The sequence below is a fragment of the Carcharodon carcharias genome, chromosome 26, assembly GCF_017639515.1.
Source record: "Carcharodon carcharias isolate sCarCar2 chromosome 26, sCarCar2.pri, whole genome shotgun sequence".
NCBI lineage: Eukaryota > Metazoa > Chordata > Chondrichthyes > Lamniformes > Lamnidae > Carcharodon > Carcharodon carcharias.
Window position 1 is genome coordinate 12,513,895 of NC_054492.1, and position 18,897 is coordinate 12,532,791.

The window sequence follows — 18,897 nt, forward strand, 5'->3', positions numbered from 1 at the left end:
ATAAATACTTGAAGCAGTATGAGGAAAGGGTGGTGGAGTGAGACCAGCTAGATTGTTCTTTGAAAGAGCTGGCACAGACTGATGGGCTGGATGGCCTTTTCTAGCCTTCTTGGACATCTGAAGGGCTGCATCCTTTTCCCTGTATATTAAGTGTAAAATGCCAATTTCAGAAATAGTTTCAGCTCCCAATGAAATGAACTGTAATTGGAACAGACTTTGCACATTTCATTTGAGATGAAGCAGAGGTTGAATAAAAGGAGCTTGCAAGCTAAACATGGCCTTTGGGCAGCCTTTTGCACGTTAGATTTGGTGCTGCTTGCTTCCATTTTATGCCTTAGCCTCATAGAAACCCCAGCATGAAAAATTATTTTGAGACTTGCCCTGGGGTACATAAGAACAACAGGCCAAATGACCTCCTTCTGTGCTGTGGTCAGTATGGTTATAAGCAGTGTAATTGTGGTTAATTTCCTTAAGTACATGAATTGAGGTTGTATTTGACATGTTTGCAGGAATGCACATTATTCCATGCATGCCTGCTTACTGTAGCAAATGCACAGCTGATCAGCACTTGGAACAGCACTGTTGAACCTCTGTTAGTCATCTTTATGACATGTAACGTTATGTGACACATTTTGGATCGTTCCTGCTGTACATATTTGGGCATTCAGAAAGCTAACTGAGTTTGAAGAAAAGTCCTCTTGCGAGAAGAGGTTCCTACTGAGCTTGCTGGATGACATGAAGTAATGGCAAAGTGCCTCCAATGGGTCAGAAGGGCAACCAAAAACCTGATGTGAAGACAAAGGAACTGAAAATCAGGAGAGATGAGAGAGGTGACTGATTCTGTGTTGCCCATTCTACACTCTCACCCACCCCAGAGGCTTAAGCACAAAGAGCAATGATGGCTACATTAGATATCAGAAAAATGCATCCACTAGAGCAGGACTTAAGAACACAAGAAATAGGAGCAGGAGCAGACCATATGGCCCATCTAGCCTGCTCCACCGTTCAACATGATCATGGCTGATCATGGGTTTCAACTCTACTTTCCCATATTTCTAGATTCCCTAAGAGACCAAAAGTTTGCCTATCCCAGCCTTAAACATATTCAACAATGGAGCATCCACAACCCTCTGGAGTAGACAATTCCAAAGATTCACAACCCTTTGAGTGAAGTCATCTCTCCTCAAAAGTTCAATTTTTCATTGCAATAGTATGAACCAAAAACTAGTTATTTCAGTATTTAATTTTTAAAAGTTATTTGTTGTAACCTTCTAACAAGTAATAGTATATTAATATAGCAGTTTCTATCACAAAATCTTTTGAATTAAAATTGTTTGAATTGGAAATATTTTTCTATTCTTTAACACTTTGCATTTACCACCTGTTCTCTCCATCATCAATCGTTTTGCTCAATAAGCGAAGCAACATTGATTTCTACATACTTTACTTGTCAAATTTCAATAACTATATTCGGAACGTCTTATAGAGACCTCATTCAATCCACTATCTAGTTGCTGTCAGTTATGAAAAGGAAAAAGCACCATTTTGCTACACCAAGAATGTAATATTATTGGGCCAAGCAACACAAGATCTGATTAGGCCATTAGTGTGTCAGCCACCTTGAAATAAAAATAAAGTATCCAGAAAATACAGGACACGGTGATTGGAGATCATCAGAGTCTATCCTTGAACTGGCAGTCTTAAAGGAACAAACTTCAGTCATGTATGAACATTTTGAAAATATAGATAAATGTTAGCTGGTAAATTCAGAATAATAGTTTGGTAAAGCAGATTGAGCTACAGATTTTAGCATAGTAACTTGTTGTTAGATTTTACCTGGACAGTTAGAAAACTCAACAAATAACTTAAGGGGAAAAAGTATAATTCATACTGGCATAACTCTAGGCTGGCACTCCAGTGCAGTACTGAGGGAGTGCTGTACTCTCAATGATACTCTCTTTGAGAAGAGAAATTAAACTGAGGGTTGGTGTATCCTCTTGGGTGAACGTAAAAGACTCTGTGACACTATTCAAAGAAGAGGGGGCGACATCCACAATGTCCTGGTCAACATTTACCCCACAACCTGCATCACCAAAAACAAAAACCAAAAACCCCAAATTATTTAGCCATTATCTCATTGTTGTTTGTGAGATCTTACTGTCTATTCATCGGCTGCATATTCCCTACATCACAACAGTGACTACACTTCAAAAGTGCTCCATTGACTGTAAAGTGCTTTGGGGCATCCTGAGGTTGTGAAAGGCGCTATATAAATGTAAGTCTTTCCTTATATTTTCTAAATGCATTTTTGCAACATTTCCCCTTGATGTGTATGCACATGTAATCAGATTTATCAAAAAATTACTTCAAATTCTAATTAACCTCAAAAGAATATCCCCTGTCAATATGGGGTTGCTTTTTGAGGCAGTGCCTCTATTGAAACATGAGTTCATCTTTATACTTTACCACAGGTTCTTTAGGGTGCAAAAGTCAACTTAGGACATTTTCTTTAGAAAGAGTTTACAGTGTTACTTTTGGAAAAAATTGGAATAGATCCATCGGTTTGAAAGGACTGAGACCCAATGTAGGTTTTGAATTACAAATTCAGCCTGTAACAGTTGGGTGTGGTTCTTTTTGGACATGTTCAGTTTGGTACAGTGTGTCATGTTTTCACAATCCTGCTATGTTTTTGTTTCAGGCAATACAGCAACAGAGCTCTTCAGAGACAGAAGGAGAAGGAGGGAATACAGCAGATGCCAGTAGTGAAGGCGAAGGGGGTGAGATAATAGATGAGGAGGGAAAAGCTAAAAGCAGAAATGAAAAAGCAGGCTCCAAGCGAAAAAAAGCTACTTTCAAGGTAAGGGAATAGATTCTTTTCATGTAATCTAAGTATACTGTATAATGTACCTTTTCAATGTTGTTTTAGGTTAAGGCCGTTCTCTTAAGATTATTTCTTGTTTGGAAGAAAATTATGTGGAATTAATCTTCTAAAATTGATCTTAGTCAGAATATTTAATGTTTTGATCTTAAGTTTAGTTGGACTTATCAGACCTGCAGTCTGGATTGTCTCAGTTCATCAATATACCACAGCAAACAAAGTAAACCACTGTTATCTTTAGACATTTGTATTAGTAATTTACATTTGTCTTCATTGATTCCCTTCAGACATTGTCTGGACCACTGTTTATACAGTAATTCCTCCACATCTTATTTAAGATTTGCTTTCCATTTTAGGTGAGGGGTTTCAAAGTCGCTTACAAAGAAACACTGTCATTCCAATGTCTTCTGCACCAACTTGTAGGGCATTCCACCATTGAAGGTCTTCCTGTGAGAATGTGCTGGTGGCAACATTGTGCCTTTAGATACCTTTAGTGAGTGTCCTTGATGTTTCTCATGGTGAGTCAGTCGATGCATTGTGTTATCAAGCCATTAGAGCGATTGGACAGCTGAAGGCACAGATGCTAAGGCTAGGGTAACAGTAGTTGAAACAGAATGGTAAAGCTCTGATGTGGTGTGGTAAGACTGTTGGTGGTTGGTGAAAAGCAGAAAGTGCAGTCTGCAAAGCACTACACTGAGCCAACATCTTCAGTGGCAGCACATCCTCTGGGAACTCTTTCCGATGAAGGAAATGGGCACCAGGTGTACACTCAGTTACAGGCCAGACAGAAGAACGTTGATTGCATTCGGGTAATAGGACAGAATTTTGATCCAGGCGCTCCTTGAGAAAGAAAGGTAAGGTTACGAATCAATGTAGAAGCTGCATGTTAGAAGCTGTGACTGCAATGTGGTATTTTTCACATTTAGTAACAGGTTCTGTTCACTTTGAATGAGTTTATTTTACACTCTGTACCATGGGCTGGGACAGCAGCACCTGCCCAAACAGCTGTCCAGGTCTCCTGCTGTCTGTCTTAGAGTGAGCTTGGAAGAGGACAGCACTGTGGACCTGTGACAGGGCCAACCATGTTTGGAACAGCCGTGGATCCCGAAAAGCTACCCGTGCAAGCGAGAACCTGACCTGCTAAGTGGGTCCCGGCTTATTTCCCTAGCCTTACACTGCCCTCTTAGTTATGGGGGGAATGGCCTATAAAGCCTATGTATTTTCAGGGACCTCGGCTACAGTTTGCAAAGTAGAAAAACTTGAACATTTTGTTTCATTTCACCATGCCAATAACTTATAATTACCTTGTGCCTTTAACCTTGGAAAATATTTCAAGGTGCTTCACTGGCATGTAATATACTGACACCTACTACCTCTTTTCTACCAGTCTACAATCATTAGCACTCATTACCCAGAGATAGCTGTGCAGCCTGAACTAACACTCAAACCAGATATAACACATGATATCATTCATGGGAATTGGCTGCCTTGGTACTTTGCTCCTAATCAAACACCTTGTAACTCTTTTGAGTACAAACCCACTTCCATCTGTTTCAGATGAAGTTACATTGTTTCATAGTTTGCCAGTGTGAGATTTGAACTCTTGATCTTGGGGTTACAAGCCCAGTACCATAGCCACTTGGCTATTTAGGCCAAGCTCAAACACCTTGTACATGCAGCAGCCAGGGACATTGCTTTGACCTCCCAAGTGATTGCATCCCACTCATATTGACTCACTAGGTGGTGAAGGCTGTCAGCTTTTTCACAAATCCACAGGACTCTGAAGTAGCTCTTGTGTGGAGCAGGTCCATCTACTCTCCATTTGCTGCAATCTGTGCACTCTGATATGATGAGCGTTGTTTATAATATTCACAACGTCTCTACGGGCTAAAACAGGTTATTCCTCAAGGTCAAACTCAAAGATAATCTATGAGTAAAGCTGCATGTTCCCATAAACATGAAAGTTCAAGGAGGGGTGGCAGGCCAATGTGAATCTAATGCTGCATGGATTATGCCTGCCTCAGCAACTGGAATAATGTGTTCCCACAGCCTAAAGCAATCTTGTGCCAGAGAAAGGGTTTTTATTTTATTCATTCTTGGAATGTGAGCTTCACTGACATGGCTGGCATTTATTTCCTCCCTCAGTTTGCTCTTGAACAGCTGCAGTTGTGTGGTGAAGGTAATTCCACAGCGCTGTTAGATTAGAGGGTTTCAGGATTTTGACTCAGTGATGAAGGAACGGCGATATATTTCCTGGTCAGAATGGTGTGTGACTTGGAGGGGAGCCTGCTGGGGGTAGTGTTCTCATGCTGCCCTCATGTTCTGGGTGGTAGAGGTCACAGGTTTGGAAGGAGCCTCAGTGAGTTGCTGCAGTGCATCTTGTAGATGGTGCATTCTGCTGCCATTGTATGTTGCTGGTGAATGCTTAAGATGGTGGATGGGGTGCCAATCAAGCGGGCTGCTTTGTCCTGGATGGCGTTGAGTTTCTTGAGTGTTGTTGAAGCTGCACTCATTCAGGCAAGTGGGGAGTATTGCATCTCACGCCTGACTTGTGCCTTGTAGATGGTGGGGAGGATTTGAGGAGTCAGGAGATGATTACTCGCTGCAGAATTCCTGGATAAGCTTCAGAAAAGCTTGGCTGTTTTGACACTTCTGTTGGGTTCTTTATTTCCACCTTTTACTACCAGTGCATGATGTCACATTCATTAGCAAAGGTCAAGACAGTCTTTTTCAGTGGGTAAATTGAAATGATTTTCATGAATAATTTCTGCTGGTAGAAAATTATAATGCTTCATATGCAGTGTTCAGCACTGAGTAATACTGAACTATGTATAGCCTGAAGAGTCATGCATGTGAGCATCCAAAAATAGTCCACCAAATGTTTCTGCGTAGCTTTCACAGTTCATTAGCATTTATATTAACATTAACATTTGTGCCACACACAAGTGCCAAACAATAGCCTTCTCCAACAACGCAGAATCTAACCATCTCCCCTTGACATTCAATGATATTACCATCACAGGGGCTGGAAATGCTGTGGCGAGTAACTTACCTCCTGAGTCCCCAAAGCCTGTTCACCATCTACAAGGCACAAGTCCGGAGTCCGATGGAATGCTATGATGGAGAGCAGGCAAAAAGAGGACCTAGAGGTAGTCAGCAGCACCTAGAAGAGCTATCCAATCCAATCCAGTCTGTGACTCCAGAGCAGAGCAGCCACATACCGAGAGATAGCAAACTGTGACATCACAGGAGAACAGATAAGTGGTTGATTGGTGAACATTTTGCTCGTTTATCTTCAAAGCTCATGTAATTTATTCATAATTGTAAGGTTTTATTAGTTGTAGTAAGGTTCATTAGCAGTATTGAGAGTAACAATGTTTATTAATTAGAAAATAATGAAGAAAAATTAATTAATTAACACTAAAAATGGCGGATCAGTTGCTGTGTTGCAACTGCAGAATGTGGGTGGATAGACACAGTTCTCTGCAGCCATGAGCGGGAGTCCAGATGGCTCTGTTGCCTGCCTGGTGCCAGGGTTCGGGGGATTGCTCTGGGCTGGAGAGAAACTGCATTGGGAGGGGGAGGATCCAGTAGGTCATGGTGCATGTAGGTACCACAACGTAGGTAGAACTAGGAAAGAGGTTCTGCTGAGGCAGTATGAGCAGAACCTCAAGGGTAATAATCTCTGGATTACTACCTGAGCCATGAGCAAATTGGAGTAAGGTAAATCAGATTACAGAGTTACATGCGAGGCTCAAAAATTGGTGTGGGAAAAATGGGTTTCGATTCATGGGGTACCGGCACTAGTACTGGGGAAAGTGGAAGCTGTACCATTGGGACAGTCTTTCAACTGAATGATGCCGGGATGAGTCATATACCTAGAGCAGCAAAAATGGCTTTAAACTACATGGGGTGGGGTGGGGGGGGCAAGGGATCAAGTTTGGGAAGATGTGATGAGTAGAGAAGACAAAGCAAGAGAGCAAGGTTGGAATAAGGGAAATGAATAACAGAGTGTGGCAGGAAGGAACAGCGTGTATAAACCTAAGAATGCACCAGCAGATGAAGCTGGAGGTTACAAGTCTAGTAAAAAGACAGGACTAAAGGCTCTGTATCTGAATGTAGGTAGCATTCATAACAAAACTGATGTATTGACAGCACAAATATGTAAGATTTGATAGCCATTACAGAGACATGGCTGCAGGATGACAAAGACTGGGATCTGAATATTCACGGGTTCATGACATTTAGGAAGCTATGAAAAGATGGAGGGGTAGCCTTGTTAATTAAGGATGATATTTTAACAGTGAACAGAGATTATCTTAGTTCTGGAGATCGAGATGTAGAATCAGTTTGGGAAGAGATGAGAAATTGTAAAGGTAAGAAGTCACTTGATGGGAGTCGTTTATAGGCGCCGTAAAGGTGGCCACACAGTAGGACGGGGTATACAGGAAGAAATATTGGGGGCTTGTGAGAAAGGTACAGCGATAATCATGGGTGATTTTAATCTACATATAAACTGGGTGGGTCAGATTGGCAAAGATAGCCTGGATGATGAGTTTTTGGAATAGTTCCTTAGAACAGCATGTTCTAACACAAACCGGAGAGCAGGCTCTATCAAATCCGGCAATATGCAATGGGACAGGGTTAATTAATGACTTTATAGTGAAGGTGCCCCTAGGTATCAGCGCTCATAATAGCATTGAATTTCACATTGAGTTTGAGGGAGAGAGGGGTGGATCTAAGACTAGTGTTTTAAACTTAAATAAGGGCAATTAGGAAGGCATGAAGGCAGAACTGCCTAAAGTGAACTGGGAAATTGTGTTAGGGGATAGGTCAGGAGAGAAGCAGAGGCAGACATTTGAGAAAATATTTCAGGGTACTCAGAAAAGATAGGATATTCCAATGAGAAGAGAAACACGCCATCTGTGGTTAACTAAAGTAGTTAAAGATGGTATCAAATTGAAAGAAAAGGCATATAATTCTGCAAAGATGAGTGGCAGGTCAGAAGATTGGACAGAATATAAATAATAGCAAAGAATGACTAATAGATTAATAAGGAGAAGATATGAGAGAAAGCAGATAGTAAGTGTTTCTACAGGTATTTTTGGAAAGGAAAAGTGTAAGCGTTGGTCTTCTGGAGTGAGAATGAGGAATTAATAATGGAAAGTAGGGAAATGGCAGATGAATTGAACAGATATTTTGCAACTGTCTTCACTGCAGAGTAAGCTTGTCCAATCTGCAGCTCGCAGGCCATAGGCTGCATCCGGTCCGTGGCCCCCGGAGCCAGCTTTCAAAATGCCAGTCAGAGGAGGAAGTAGAGTGGATGATTCTACAAGGCGGTTCCTCCAGTCACTGGCCATTCCTCCCCCATGTTTGCTGCTGATAGCCTCACTAAATGTTTGAGAGAAGCTGTCTGTGATTGGAGGAGCAGCAATGAGTTTGCTGCGGAGAAAGAGATTTTCAGACAGGCAGGGAGAGGGGGGGGGAGAGGGAGAGAGAGAGACAGCCAGGTCCTGGGAGAGGGTCAAGCTGCTGGGACCACAGGGAGGAGAGGCTGCAGGGTCCGGTAGTGAGATGCTGGCTGTGAGGCCTGGGGATAAGACACTGTAGGCCCCTGAGTCGTGTCAGGAGAGAGGTTGGCTGGTGTCTGTGAGAGAGAGAGTAAGTGAGTGCATGCGTGTGGGAGTGAGAATGTGTGTGTGTCGGGGTGAGAGCATGTGGGGTGGAGAGTGTGTGTGTGTGTGCGTATTGGGTGAGAGTAAGAGTGTGTGTGTGTGTGTGTGTGTGTGTATGTGGGAGAGTGTGTGTCTGCCTTACTCCCAGTCTCAGGTTTCTCATTCACTCTCACCCCTACACACCAACACATACCCACACCCACACACAGTGAGTGAGGGTGGGTGGGTGAGCACCCTGAGAATGGGAGAGAGCCTGACACACAGGGTCTCAGACCCTCCCACACCCTAATGGCCAGTTTCATCAATTGCTCTTTTTTTAAAAACAATTGATGGCTCTGACATTGCTTTGTTTTTGGTCAGCAAGTTGTTTCTTTTATAATACCTCAACTTTTTTTCAAAATTCAGTGTAACGTTGTGCCAAACCTTATCTTTCCAAAATTTGCTCTTCAGCCACTTGAGTGAGAACAAAATGGAAATGTGCCCTCCTCACAAGCGAAAAGGTTGGACAGGCCAGCTGTTGAGGATACAAATAATATCCCAGAAATAATTGTGAATCAGGAGGTGAAAGGGAGGGAGGAACTTAAACAATTCCAATTATTAAGGAAAAGGGACTGAGAAAATTAATAGAACTAAAAGACAGGACCCCAGGTCCTGATGACTTCATCCTAGAGTCTTAGTAGAAGTGGCTGCTGAGATAGTGGATGCATCGGTTTTCATTTTCTAAAATTCCCTAGATTCTGGAAAGGTCCAATCAGATTGGAAAATAACGAATGTGACCCCTCTATTCAAGTAATGAAGGAGATAGAATGCAGGAAAATACAGGCCAGTTAACTTAACATCTGTCGTAGGGAAAATGCTGGAGTCCATTATTAAGAAATGTTATAGCAAGGCACCCTGTAAATCTCAATGCAATCAGGCAGAGTCAACATGGTTTTGTGAAAGAGAAACCATGCTTAACTAATTTATTAGAGTTCTTTGAGGAAGTAACAAGCAACGTGGATAAAGGGGAACCTGTGAATGTGCTGTACTTAGATTTCCAGAAGACATTTGACGAGGTACAACATCAAAGGTTCCTACACAAAATAAGAGATCATGGTGTATTGGGTAATATATTAGCATGAATAGAGGATTGGTTAGCTAACAGGAAACAGAGTTGGCATAAATGGGCCATTTTCAGGCTGGCAAGATGTGAAGAGTGGACTGCCACTGGGATCTATACTGGGGCCTCAACTATTTACAATTTATATCAATGACTTGGATGAAGGAACCGAATATGTGGTTGCTAAATTTGCTGATAACACAAAGATAGGTAGGGAAGCAAGTTGTGAAGAGGACATAAGGAGTCTGCAAAGGAACCTAGGTAGGTTAAGTGAGTGGGCAAAGATTTGGCAGATGGAGTATAATGTGGAAAAATGTGAATGTGTCCACTTTGGTAGGAAGAATAGAAAGGCAGCATATTATTTAGCTGGAGAGAGATTACAGAACTCTGAGGTACTGAGGGATCTGGGTGTCCTTGTACATGGATAACAAAAAGTTAGTATGCGGGTACAGCAAGTGATAGGAAGGCAAATGGAATGTTGTCATTTTTGCAAGGGGAATGGAATATAAAAGTAGGGATGTTTTACTACAGCTGTACAGGGCATTGGTGAGACCACATCTGGAGCACGGTGCACAGTTTTGGTCCCCTTATTTAAGAAAGGATATAAATGCGTTAGAAGCAGTTCACGGAAGGTTCACTTGGCTGATATGTGGGATGTGGGGTGGGTTATGTTATGAGGAAAGATTGGACATGTTGGGCCTGTATCCACTGGAGATTAGAAGATGAAGAGGTGATCTTATTGAAGATCCTGAGGAGACTTGACAGGATGGATGCTGAAAGGATCTTTCCCCTTGAGAGAGACGAGAACTAGGAGACACGGTTTAAAAATAAGATGTCTTCCATTTAAGATGGAGATGAGAAGAAATATTTTCTCTCAGAGAGTCATGAGTCTTTTGAACTCTCTTCCCCAGAGAGCAGTGGAAGCAGGGTCAATGAATATTTTTAAGGCAGAGGTAGATAGATTCTTGACTAACAAGGAAGTCAAAGCTTATTGGGCATAGGTGGAATATGGAGTCAAGGTCACAATCAGATTAGCCATGATCCTATGGAATGGCAGAGCGGGCTTGAGGGGCCAAAAGGCCTACTCCAGCTCCTAATTCATATGTTCATATGACTTTCAATGTGCCTATATGAATGCAGCCGCAATAACTCTCGGGAAGCTCAGCACCAACCAGGACAAAGCTGCTTGCTTGATTGGTGCCCCATCCACCACCTTAACATACACTGCCTCCACCACTCACGCACAGTGGCAGAGTGTGTAACATCTATAAGGTGCACTGCATCGACTAACCAAGGCTCCTTTATCGGCATCTTCCAAAAACGTGACCTCTACCAATTAAAAAGACAAATACATGTTGGCCTTTATTGCAAGGGGATTGGAGTACAAGAATAGGGAACCCTTGCTACAGTTGTAAAGTGTTTTGGTGAGACTACATTTGGAATACTGTGTGTAGCTTTGGTCTCCACATTTGAGAAAGGATATACTTGCATTGGAGGCAGTACAGCGAAGGCTCACTGAATTGGCAACTGGGATGAGGGCATTGTCTTGTGATGAAAGGCTAAGTAGATTGGGCTTATATTCTCTATAGTTCAGAAGAATAAGATGCAATCTCATTGAAACCTACAAAATTCTGAAGGGTCTCAATAGGGTAGACGCTGAGAGATTGTTACTGCTGGCTGGGAAGTCTAAAACATGGGGCACAGTCTCAGGATAAGGTATCATTAGGTTTGAGATGAGGAGAAGTTACTTTGTCCAAAGGATTGTGAATCTTTGGAATTCTCTACCACAGAGGGTTGCAGATGCTCCATCATTGAATACATTTAGGGTTGCGATAGACAGATTCCACACAGGGAATTAAGGTATATGGAGAACAGACAGGAAAATGGAGTTGAAGCCCAAGGTCAGCCATGATTGTCTGGAATGGGTGGAGCAGGCTCGATGGACCATGGGGTCTACTCCCGAGCCTATTTCTTGTGTACGCATAGAAGGACAAGGGTGCAACTGAGAAACTGTAAAAATCCAGCCAGGTCTGTTACATTGATTTAGAAGTGGTCTAAAACAGGCTCTCAGAGTTACTATGTCATTAGTTGAATCTTTTCAAAATATCACCATTTTCACATTGAGTAATTTACCAATGCAAAGCATCAGTTCTTTGCTGACTGAACGTCATTGATAAATGTTAGAGATTATGAACTCAGGTTGTATTAACTGCAATCTCTGAAAGTAGCTGCAACTGATCCTCTACTATCCTCCAAAATCCAACACTTGCTCCATCAACCTTGCATCACATAGAGCTTAAACAAGCCTTTAAACTATTCATGAAAGCAAAATACTACAAATGCTGGAGACCTGAAATAAAAACAAGAAGTGCTGGGAAAACTCAGCAGGTCTGGCAGCATCTCCAAAGAGACAAGCAGAGTTAATGTTTCGAGTCCAATATGGCTCTTCTTCAGAATTATTTATAATGGCCGCCATATTATAATGCTGCCATCTGGTGGCTGTCTCTGTGTAACTGCGATAAAGATTCTTCATCCTTGTCTAGAGCCAATTAGGAAAGAGTAAATTAAACCAGTGTTTGATCAAATCATCAGTTAGAAACATACACTTTGACAGTGCACAACTATTGATATTTATTAATAAAGTAGCTCAGAATTTACTGTCAGAATGAACAATTTTAACAGTGTTCAGTATTATTAATGTATAAGCTGTCCAACAGTTTGTGGGAAAGAGATAACCCAGGAATTGGAAGTCGCCATAAGTTGTGAAACGATTTTGATTGTTCTGCTGTTAGCCTTGTGAAAATGGAAACTCGCTGGCAACCTCCCTGTGAGTTTTGTGGTTTGCGTATTAATTGCCAATTGATCTCACCACAGAAAATGACTGTAGGTAGTAAACAGCATAAATACGATTTTAATGAAAAGATTCATGTTTCTGCCACGCCATCTAATATCTTCAGCCCAGAAATGGAACAACTGAAATTGTGGAGTCTCATTCCTACAGGTAGTAAATAGTTTTTAGATAATTACAATTATAACTTTAACTTGATTTTTTTTCTCTCTCTTAAATTGATTATTTTATCTTCCTCTCTCTTTATTTCTCTTCCTGTACCTGATTTGACTCTTAATCCATCCTGTCTCTTGGTCATTACTATGCCGCTTTCTTGTTTCTTAAAACTCATTAATTAAGGAGTTAAGATTGTTGATCCTATCATTCACCAAGGTTCCAGATACCCATTGCCCTCACTGTGCCTTTATCGGATTGCACTTCCAAGAAGTTACAAGGAAAAACACTTTGAGCTGAAAGGTGAGGGGCAGAGCCTTGACTAAAGAGATACTTCACTCCTGGAAATGTTGTGCCATAATTTACAATGGGGGAGCATATTGTAGTGCTGCCATCTAGTGGCTATCTTGATGTGGTACATTAAAGGTTGTTAAAAGTTCAAGGAACTATAAATTACACCACAGTATGATCAAATCTGGGGACATAGATACTGTATGGCAATGTGTACCTGCAGATATTTATAAATTGGTATGTCTGATATTCTGGTCATGGCTCAGCTGATGGTAAGTGCTGAGTCATTCAAATCCTCGAGGGAAACTTGAAACAACTGCCACAGTTTATTTGCAATTTATATAAATTTCGAGATGTATGCCTTGAATTCAGTAATAATAAGACCCTCAAGTCTTACAGGTTTTTACAAAACTAGATTCAACATTTATTAATTAGACAACTGATTTTAAATACATACATAGATCCACAAAATACTACTATGATTACTTCCAAACCTCCTACTCAATCTAGCTCCCAGTTATACTTTCGTTAAGGCAACAGTAAGACACTTGGACTATAAAAGATCCAGGCAAAGAAACATGATACACTGAACAAGTCTAATTCGAAGTGAGTTTTCTTAACTTCAGTCCTTTGAGAACAGCAGCTTAGGCATAGATGCTGAAGGCTTTTTCACACTTGTAAGATCTTACATTGTGTCTTCCCTTACAAACAGTCTTCTCTCCTTTATGCACATTTCCCTCTTCGATTGCAAATACCCATTGTTTCACCTATGTCTTTGGACTTTATCTTCTTGATAATAAAACCCTCTCATAGCATTAAGTTTTACCAGTAATCTTTGGGAAAAATAAACACACGCTTTCTAAACTTCACCTGGCTAGGTGACACATTTCACCTCCTCTTTTGAAAACAAGCTAGCCTGGTTTATTTAAAAACGTAAATGTTCCCTTGACACCTATGTTTCTAAAATTCCCCATGGTTACCCAGGGCAGAACCTTCCGGTCAGTGTGCAGGGGCGGGTCTGGCACACTGACGCGTAAACTGGCGGGTGATGATGTCGGGCATGCGCCCTGATGTCATCGCGTGCCATCGTGATATTTCGTTCAGAGGGAGAGGGAGTGCGCTGGAGTCAGCTGCACACCCGCCAAAATGTTAAGGGCCTATTAAGGCCATTAAGAAATTAATTAAAGTCCTTAAGAACGCTGCCGTCCAACCTTAAGCTCGGCGGGCAGGCAAAAAGCCCAAGCGGCCTTCAGGTTTTTCAGGAATCCTCATACGTGGGCGGAATGAGGCTTCCTGAAGCTTTTATAAAGTAAATAAGTAAATTTTCCCACCTTTACAAACACATCCCAACTCATGTGACACAGGGGAGATGTTTGAATACATTTTTAATTTGATTCTGTCATGATTTTATTATACATTCAATCCCCCTGAGGTACCTCCGTGCCCAGGCCCCAAAAGAGAACAGGCCCCGACTCTCCTTCCTCCCCCTGCCCGCTCAGGTAGCGCTACCTGCCACGCATGACACTGGGCGGGGCTTAATTGGTCCGCCCGCGTTAAATGCCACGGAACCGATTGCGGGCAGCACTTGGCCCCGCCCCTGCTCCTGCCCAGCCCGCCCACCATCGGAAAAATCCTGGCCCTTTGAAACTTAATTTCTCTTCTTACATCAGAGCATCCAAAGCACCAGACGGCCTACAGCAGTTCAAGAAGTTGATTCAACAACCACGTTCTCAAGCACAATTAGGGATCGGCAACAAACGTTGGCCTTGCTAACGACGCTCACATCCCATGAATTAATTTTTTAAGAATCTGTATTGTTCCCCTCAAAGCCAATTTGTCCTTCCTGAAGATCCAACTGTCCGAATTATAGTGACATCCGATCGAAGGTCCGAGTTGAGGTATTTTTGAAGAATGGTGTGATAAATGAACCAAGTGAGAAGCTGTGTGATTCAGAACAAGATTCTACAAGTAAACAGAAGGACCCTGTTGTTATTTTTTTTTTTAGTCTGTTAAATGATCCAACTTGACTAGCTAAACCCCCTTTCCCCACCAAGTTTACTTTGTTTCAGTTATAATGGGGTTGAATTTCTGGATTGTCCAACATACTTTGACAGAATATACAGAGAAACCTCAGAGAAATGGCAGAGACTGTTTATATCCTTTGCCTTGGCAGAACAAGTGGTACTGAAGAGACACTCAGTCTTCTGGCTGTGGGAGCCAAATGTGACCCAAATTAGGGAGCCCAGTTTTCCCCAGGAGTTGGTCTGTCTTGTTAACCAATTGCAGGGAATGAAAGTTGAGGCAGCACTTGATTCCCTTCATACTCAGAGGCAGACTCCGAGTGAGCAGTACCATCAGCGCTGACTGACTGCCCTAAATTCACCATTTGCCTGGTCCTGATAACCTGAGGTGGAGTCACATGGGTTGCTGGCAGCTTCTGCCTGCTCCAGGTTTTACAAAACAAATTGTTCCAGGGCATTGGCAACACTGGCAAAGTCGCATTTATTGCCCATCTCTACAGGCCCTGAGAAAGTATTGGTGGCCATACCCCTGGAGCTACTGCAGTCTTTGTGCTTACAGTTGTTCTATTGGTGGTAACTATAATCCAAGTCAAATCCAAAGCTGCAATCCTCCAGTTTTCCTTAGGTATGGATTGGGATGCCAGAGGACTGGAGCGTTGTGGATGTTACACCTCTGTTCAAACAAAAAGGGGGCGAGGAATAAGCCAGGTAACTCTTTCGAGTACAAACACATTTCCATCTGTTCCTATTCAGATGAAGTTACATTGTTTCATAGTTTGCCATTGTGAGATTTGAACTCTTGATCTTGGGGTTACAAACCCAGTACCATAACCACTTGGCTATTTAGGTAGATGCAGGTCAGTCAGCCTAACAATAGTAGTGGGAAACTTTTAGAGATAATAACCCAGGACCAAATTAATTGTAATTTGGAAAAAAATTGGAGTTAATCAATGATAGCCAGTACAGATTAGTTAGATGTAAATAGTGTTTGACTAACTTGATTTGAGTTTTTTCATGAAGTAATGAGCAAGGTAATGAGAGTAAGTGTGTTTGATGCGTGCATGGACTTGCAAAAGACTTCTGATAAAATGCCACACATTAGGCATGCAAACTAAATTGAATCACATGGATAAAAGGGGTGGTGGCTGGGTGGATACAAAATTGGCCCAGGGACAGAAAGCAGTGAATAGTGGTGAACGATTGTTTTTCAGACTGAAGGGAAGTATATGGTGGTATTAGGATCATTCCTCTTATTGATATATATTTAAATCCTGTAACTGGGTATACAGGGCATAATTTCAATGTTTTAAAATGTTGGAAAACTCAGAAAAGCAGTAAAAAAAGAGAGTAGCAGATTTCAAGAGCACACAGACAGACTGGTGAAATGGGCAGATACATGGTAAGTTAAATTTAACACAGAAGTGTGAAGAGACGCAATATAAACTAAGTGATACAATTTTAAAGGAGGTGCAGGAACAGAAAGATTAGGATCTACGGACTTTGAAGGTGGCAGGACAAGGCTGTTAAGAAAGCAGATTGAATGTCCTTCTATGTGTGACTTGGAGAGAACATGGAGATATGCCTCTGACCTTGAGGCTCTTGTTCTTCTTGGTGGTAGAGGTCATAGGGCTAGGATGTGTTACTGTAGTAAGATTTTGAAGTTACTGTGGATCTTCCTGTGGATAAGTATTTAATGCGGCCACAGTACTCTGCTGGTGGAGGGAGTTGACATTAAACTGATTGGTAGAGGACCAGTCATGTGGTGTTCTGAATGGTCATGAGACTTGGTGCACTTTTCCAGGCGAGTGGTGAGTATTCTATCATACCCCCTGATTTGAGCTGAGAAAATGTCAGAGAGGATTTGAGGGGTTAGGGGTGAGTCACTGGTCACGTAGTGCCCAGCCTCCATGTTGCTCTTGCAATGAAGTTGTTGACGTAGCTGATCCAGTTAAAGTTCTGGTCACCTTCAAGAGGTTATTGTTGGTGGTGGGGGTGGGGGACCACAATGAAGAAGGTGCCATTGAAGGTCAGGACAGGCTTTCTCATTCTGGACATGGCCATTATCTGGCCCACATGTTAGCCCAAGTGTGAATGTTGTCCAGGTCCTTCTGTAGCCTAGAGTGAAGCTGAACATAGTAGATGAAACTGAACATGTCAGGCACATGCCTCTCAATAGCAAGGTTCCAGCTTCAGGTCCCACTCCAGGGATTGAGAGCAAAAATCAAGGCTGACACCCCAGTGCAGTACTGTGGGAGTGCTGCATTGTTAAACGTGCCATCTTTCAGTTAAACTGAGGTCCCATCCGGCTGCTTGGGTGGATGTAAAAAAATGCAAGGCACTAGTTCAAAGAAGAGCTGCAGTGTTATCCCTGGTGTCCTAACCAATAATTATCCCTCAATTAACATCTCCAAAAACAGATGATCTAGCCATTGTCACATTGTTGTTTGTGGAGGTTTGCTGAGCGCTTATAGACTACGTTCCCTACTTTACAACAATGACTACACTTCATAGAGCACTTCATTGGCTGTAAAGTGCTTGAAACATCTGGTTGTCATGAAAAGTGCTGTATAAATGTACATTTTTCTATTTTTTGAACATCTTAATAGTGGCTTTAAACAGAGGGAAGGTCATTGATAAAGCAGCTGAAGATTGTTGGGCTGAGGATATTTCCCTGAGGAGCTCCTGCAGTGATAATCTGGACCTCCAACAACCACAACCATCTTGTTCTGTGTCACTGGCATGTATATCCACTTTACTGACACTGACACCAACTTAGCCAAGTCTCATTGATGCTACACTCTGATTAATACTGCCTTCATGTTAAAGGCAGCTCTGACTTCTCCTCCAGCATCCAGGACTCACTGAGGTTTGACATGGTCTGGTGATGAATAGTTCTGGTGGGCACCAAACTGAGCTTTAGTGAGTAGGTTGTTCCAACAACAACTTGCATTTATACGGCACCTACAGTGCCAAGGTGCTTCACAGGCACATTATCAAACAAAATTTGACAGTGAGGCACATATTCTGATGAAAGGTCAGCAAGTTGAAACATTATTTCTCTTTCTCTCTCCAGAGGTACTGCTTGACCTGCTGCATTTTTCCAGAATTGTTTGCTTTTACCCAAGGAGCTATTAGGACAGACAATGAAAAAATTGGGGCGGAATCATCCGTGCCCATTGGTGTTGGGCGTGTTCCAAGGCTTGAGTGGACAATATGGCGAGAAGGCCAAAAATCGGTTTCACAACCAGTTTGCAATCATTCGCTCAGCCCATCAATAGCAGGCCACTTTTTCAGCTATCGAACATCGTGAACCTTGATAATGTTCCTGTGAAGCACCTTGGCACTGTAGGTGCCGTATAAATGCAAGTTGTTGTTGGAATAACCTACTCACTAAAGCTCAGTTTGGTGCCCACCAGAACTATTCATCACCAGACCATGTCAAACCTCAATGAGTCCTGGATGCTGGAGGAGAAGTCAGAGCTGCCTTTAATACATGAGAATATCATTATAAACCCAGCCCACCGGACTCATCTCTCTCCCCCCCAACCCCCAACCCGCCCGCTGGATCATTTGTTCCATTACACCAAGCTGTTTCACAACAACACATAAAAGGTGTGCAATTGGTGGACTGCACTTTGAGGGGAACTCAGAGGTGAGTACACAGTAAAGTTGTGGAGCGCTCATGAGGGACGCCTGTTGGACTTCAAGTTTGAAGCACAGGTGGTGGGGGGGGGAGTTGGGCCCACCGGTACCATCGAGGCCTTCCTATACTGGGGTGCTTTATTGGCCCCTTTAATCACATTTTGATTTAATATTTTTAACTTTCCTTTAAATGCTGACTTCTGTTTTTACAGTTTCCCTTTAGGGGGCTGCCTTTTAATTTGTCCCTTGATTTTCTTAATTTAGTTTATTTGTTTGTAACAAAACAGTTA

At 42.2% G+C, this 18,897-nt stretch overlaps 1 protein-coding gene across 1 annotated transcript in view; it reads left to right on the top strand.

The window, feature by feature from the left end:
- Nucleotides 1-18,897, top strand: part of hdgfl3 (HDGF like 3) — a 125,651-nt gene that overhangs the window by 89,654 nt on the left and 17,100 nt on the right. The window contains exon 4 of the mRNA XM_041175126.1: nucleotides 2,699-2,857. Within this exon, the coding sequence (XP_041031060.1) occupies nucleotides 2,699-2,857 (159 nt within the window). The remainder of the gene's footprint in view (nucleotides 1-2,698; nucleotides 2,858-18,897) is intronic.